The 5,779-nt window shown below is 43.1% G+C and overlaps 1 protein-coding gene across 1 annotated transcript; it reads right to left on the minus strand.

The window, feature by feature from the left end:
* Positions 1 to 768: 768 nt before the first annotated feature.
* Positions 769 to 4,296, minus strand: LOC123039799 (cysteine-rich receptor-like protein kinase 25). The gene is made up of 7 exons (XM_044462804.1): positions 4,152 to 4,296; positions 3,984 to 4,013; positions 3,696 to 3,832; positions 1,996 to 2,257; positions 1,500 to 1,725; positions 1,232 to 1,382; positions 769 to 1,115 (listed from the first exon to the last, which is right to left on the minus strand). Exons 3-7 carry the CDS (start codon positions 3,828 to 3,830, stop codon positions 927 to 929), a joined length of 963 nt encoding a protein of 320 aa, XP_044318739.1. The 5' UTR covers positions 3,831 to 3,832; positions 3,984 to 4,013; positions 4,152 to 4,296; the 3' UTR covers positions 769 to 926.
* Positions 4,297 to 5,779: the final 1,483 nt, after the last annotated feature.

Raw genomic sequence — 5,779 nt, forward strand, 5'->3', positions numbered from 1 at the left:
GCTTCCTCCAAGCCCGCTACTGCTATGCGTAGACTATCGTTCCACCAATGGGAATATTAGTAGTAGCGCTTTTACGATCACACGCGCTACTGCTACAATTGTATCTGCAGCGCGGTTTTTTCTCAACCGCTACTGCTATCTAGCACTAGCGCCCTTTTTTGACCCGCGCTGTTGCTAAATTTTTGTGTATAAGGTTTTCCCTAGTAGTGATGATTTGGTATCTTTGCATGTCTCTTCGAACTGTCAATTTGGTTTGGCCAACTAGATTAGTTTTTCTTGCAATGGCAGAAGTGCTTAGCTTTGGGTTCCATCTTGCGGTGCTTGGTCCTAGTGACAAAAGGGGAACCGACACATATTTTATTTTTGCCATCGAGGTACAAAAGATGTGGTTTTCATCATAAGGCTTGAGTTAATTCCTCTACATCATGTCATCTTGCCTAATGCGTTACTCTGTTCTTATGAACGTAATACTCTAGATGCATGCCAGATAGAGGTCACTGTGTGGAGTAATAGTATTATTATGCCGAAATATTATTGGGAAATCTACTATCATGTTATTCAAGATTTCTTTACTTGTGCCGGTGCACTCCCCACCTTGGGTGGATCTATTCTCCATAAAACTAGTAGCCTTGCCGATGCTATATGTTTACTCATAGTTGAGCTTGAAATATAATTCATTCATATGCATCCTTCCATACAAAGGATCTGTTTAGAGTTTTCAAATATTGAGCATTCTTCTGTTAAGCGTGCCGACCACTTCGCTAGAGATGCTCTTAGTCAACCCTTTCGCTTGTTTAACTTCCTTCCAATAACCACATAGGAATGAATTTTAATCATTCTTAAAACTTAAAAAATGACACGAGTGTGGCTTTGTACGTAGGCACTTGCTAACCTATCATAGTATATTGTCTTACAATCTAATGGAATTAACTATTCTCAGTTGGGAGATTATTGAGCTTGTTCACAATGTGCTCTATGGAAGGTCTCTTCTTCTGATCAAGCTCCACACATTCTAGTCCAATATGTATGCAGCCTTCTATTTGGTCAAAACAATGTTCTTCTAAATCGGAATACTCGGCCATTATTTGTTCTATTTGGAACCAATGTTTTTTTACCTGCATAAAAAAAAATTAAATTATCCTCCCATGCATGTGTGTGTGTAAACAAATTAACTGTACTAGAATAATCTCAATTTCAATTTTTCCAGTAATGATGTGATATATATTCTTACCCCGTCAATATATTTCCTTGCATGCTTCTGGTCAGTGCTGGAACTATTCTTCTCTTTCGTGCAGATCTCCAATATAATTAGGCCTAAACTATATATGTCCGAACGGGCCGAGATTTCACCATTATATAGATACTCTGGGGCCATGTATCCACTGAAGGCATTAACATCAAGATTAAATTGAGGATTATTGGAGATGTGAAAATAAAATTTACAATTTATTATAGGAACAAGGTAGCTGATAGATCTGAATAGTTAGAAAGTAGCTTACACATGTCCCACAACACTTCTTGTGTTTATTCGGGTGTATTCTTCCCCAAATATTCTGGCGAATCCAAAATCCGAAAGTTTTGGTGTCAAGTTGTCATCCAGCAATATATTTTGAGTCTTCAGACCCAAATGGAGAATGGGACTAGGTAAGGTATGTATAAAATGTACACCTTCACAAATCCCCTTTATTATTTTGAACCGTGTATCCCAGTCAATACTGGGTTCACCTATAGTATCACAGAATTTTATAATTATTTTAAAATAATGGATTCAAATGATAAGTATTTCTTAGAATAATAACCACAAATAAGGACATTTAAGTGAACAACTTCCACCAATCAATAGCACAATTTTCTTATTGATAGTGTGGGTGTTTTCTTTTCTTGCCCATTTTTATAATGGTCTGAAGAATAGATGAAGTTTCCAAACCATTTAAAAAGTAAGAAGTGCAGAAATAAACATAAATAGCTTGAATAGTGAAATATTCTATGACATACCGAAAAGATTCTTGTCGAGGCCGCCCTTAGCTAAGTATTCATAGCAGAGTAAAGTTTCAGTAATCTCTGCAATAATGTGTCTTCCATTGCTCAGCACCAATCTGTTGTTTGTGTCATAGCAGTATGCTATCAACTTGACAATATTTTCATGTTCGAGCACCATAATATTCTTAACCTCATTTGCAAATACTTTGTCACGTGGCACAGGTGATTCTTCCCCGAGTTTCTTCACAGCAATCACCTCGCCATTATCCAGAAACCCCTATTTTACGTAACAAGAAATTAATATATATTAGGTTTTATGACTCCTGAACACAGAAGCTCCTAGAATCTCTATCGTCAAGATTGCGTGGTGATCACTACCAGCTAACTGTGTATGCATGTACGAAAGCTAATACAAGAACAATTTTCGCAACTGGCCAGCTCACGGGCCGGCGCTGATGGGGTGTTGCAACCTCACCGGTGGGCGCTGCAATCACCGTGTTTGTTAAAATTATGTCTCGAATATTATCTGTATAAGTTGTGCTACAACTGAACTTGAAGTTAGGGGGGTGTTTGAATCGGACACATATAAACCAGGCCTATTATATAGGAGCACCACGTCATATCTATTGTCATTATGTGGATTGTCTAAGGCCATCTAATAGGAGCCCTTTTCTTTCCCCTCTCGCAAGGCGACTAGAAAAAGTCTTCCTCCCATCAATTTTCGCCGGTGAGTCCGTGGATTCGCCTCCCCTTCATTGCCGCTCTTACTGTCTGTAGCGGAGAGGGGATTTCTGGTGCCTCGGGTCCAGCTAGTTCTCGCAATGGCGGTGCACGAACAGATAGTGCGGCTTCTTTTTCGAGTCAGTCTTCCGGGCTTCGATCCTACTCAAGTTCGTCCGTCAGGACGGATTAGACGAATCTCCGCTGTAGATTCTTGCTAGCTCCATGGGGTGATGAGAATAGCGTTTCTTACTATGCTTACTCAACAACGGGATTTGGTGTCATGTTCTTCAGATTGATTGAATGATTCATTGACGACAATGATGACTGCGGCTTCGGGCGCTGGTCCTTATGGACACGTGCACTAAGACTTCCGGCAATGAGTGATCCACAATGTCAGGTCGGCTCCGGTATGGGAGCAGCAACATCGGTGCGTCGGTGGCTGGTCCTAGTGGCGGAATTGGTCGTTCAGTGGTTGATGGACCTCGATGTACATACTCTTACCTCTCACGTGAAAAGAGGGGGTAAGAGGGAGCATGCTAAAACTGCTCTTTTTATTACGTTTGAGGAGCTTTGTACTTCCAAAGAATCTTTATAATAGATCTGGTCCTTTATGCAAAAGAAATTATGAACACCACACCGCAGCCAAATACACTAGAAATAAGCTGGTAGGCTAGATCGAGATACCGACCGGGACGAGCCAAGTACGTGTGGCAGGGATGGCTTGACCAGCCGTTGCGGCTGGTTGCAGTTATGTACTTATGTTTGATGGCCTCGGCCGGCTTGTTGTCAACTGTATCATGTAATTTCGTACATGGGGAGGAGCGCGTGTAGTCATGTAATCGTAGAGCAGCTCGGTGGTGTTCGAGATATATATAACAGGTTTCAAAACAAAACAAAATATAGAGAGCAGGTGTGCTCGGGATTCATAACTTTCTATGTATCAACATTCAAAAATATAAAAACAGACAGAAGATGTTGTGGCAAAATCATACCCTATAAACTGACCCAAATGATCCTGTTCCAATCAGATGATCACTGTCGCTGGAGAAGTTATTCGTAATTTTCTTCAGAAAGTCAAGTGGAAGTTCCTCTGGTATGGTTTCTATGGTTATACCTCCGGTGGCCATTGCTGACGATGTATGAAGTTATTGAGGTGAGCAACTCTAACTTCCAATTTACCAAAGCAAGGAAGTTGTTAAACTACATCAGACTAAGTACATATGGACAAGCATGACGGCTAGGAATATCTGAAAAATATGGAGTTTGTCAAGGGCACTGACCTTGGAGAAAAGCCTGATTAGAGATCCAAGCTGGGTAGAAAACCAGAGGTGGGATTTAATGAGCACCTTTCAAAGCAAGGTGATATTTAAGATCAGCTGACTTGATACAAGATACGCACAAGGAAGTCGTATCTGAAAATAATTAAGCAGTTTATCAAGCCCACTAACCTTGAAGATGAACAGTTGGTGCGGGATCCAAGCTGAGAAGAGAACACCAGGAGGGGATGTAGTTGAGATCTGAGATGAATGGATTGCTTGTTGCCGGCCGGTGCCCCTTGCCATATATAAAAGCAAAGCAAAGAGATATGTCTGATCAGCAGACTTCGCTGTCGGTAGCCACCTTGGGCCCACCCAATAAAAATATCAAATTGGGCCCGCCCATGGTTTGGTCTGAAATTATTTTGGTGCAGCTTCCTTCTCAGATGACAGACATGGTTGTGTCACATATGCATGAACTTGACTAGACAACATGTGCAGGTCTGTTGAGAATGACAGAATCAACTAGTTGCAAGTTACCGCAATTTGTAGACCCATGAGGTTACGATTTTTTTAGTGCTCACGGGCTCCCACTTGCATCCCTATTCCCTAATCCAAACGGCTAATTAAGATAGCCACAAGGCTATCACATGGCCTTTGTCTCCATGTAAACTGTTGGCTCGTTCACCAAGTTCAGATCTATCTTAAATTATCTTCCTGGACGGATACCTATATATTCCCTCAATGCAAGTACCAAATAAATACAAATCGCTGCTCACTCTTATTACCTTTCTAAACACTTGGAATTGAGTTAGCCATTGTTACAATCACCAGAAATTAATACACCCTCCATCCCATAAAATTATGGGATGCTAGCAATATTATGGGATGGAGGAAGTAAATATGATGTACATTTGACAAGGGAAAACACGCAGGCTCCCAATCCGATCTAGGAGCCGCTACCCCTCTCCTCGACCCCCTCACTCCTGATCTTCTTCTTCCCGATCCCCGCCCTCTCGGTCTGATCTAGGGCTTTGAGCCACAGCCCCTCTACTCACCACCGCCGGAGTTCGCGGGGCAAAGCCTACGCGGGGGATGATAGCGGCAGCGGGGCCTTCCCCCGTCACGGCTCCCGGATGCGGTTGCGTGGAGATCCGTGCGGGTGTCCTAGACGTGTGCGTCGTCCTGCGTCGGTGGCACAGCAGTGAGCCCCCCCCCCCCCCCCCCCCCCGCCGTTGATGGCTCAACCAGGCATGGCGGTTGTCCTAGGTGGTGGTGATGCTCCAGTCGTGCGGTTTCCCGGCGGCATACCCATGGGCGTGTTGGTTGACGGAGGAGGTCGATCTGGTGGTCCAGCCGCGGATGCACATGAATTTGCCATCGAAAGCTTGGTTCGGCCTCGGCCAGAACCATCACTGGTGCCACCCGCGGGCGTCATTACCTCGTTGGAGTTTTTCTGGTGTGATTCACGTTCCCTGTGTGCCCTAGGGGAAATCCCAGATTCGGGTTTACCGGATCGGATGATGGCACATCATCAATCTTGTAGGTAGGGCGACAATTTTCGCTAGGATGATGGCTTTGGGTTCATCTGTGTATTTATTTTACAAGGCCTTGTTGAATAATGCAATAAAGATGGCTGTATGCATCGCTCCATGCAGAGGCCGGGGGTAATCCTCCTTTTCAAAAAAAAAATGGTTAACTACCTGAACTATTTTATTTAGATTTAAGTGCAAATTGACTAGTCCTACCCAATTATTCGTAAAAATGGACGCCAATGAAACAATAACTCCAAGTACATCCACTTGCTAGCTAATGGAGTA

The sequence above is a fragment of the Triticum aestivum genome, chromosome 2B, assembly GCF_018294505.1.
Source record: "Triticum aestivum cultivar Chinese Spring chromosome 2B, IWGSC CS RefSeq v2.1, whole genome shotgun sequence".
Lineage (NCBI taxonomy): Eukaryota > Viridiplantae > Streptophyta > Magnoliopsida > Poales > Poaceae > Triticum > Triticum aestivum.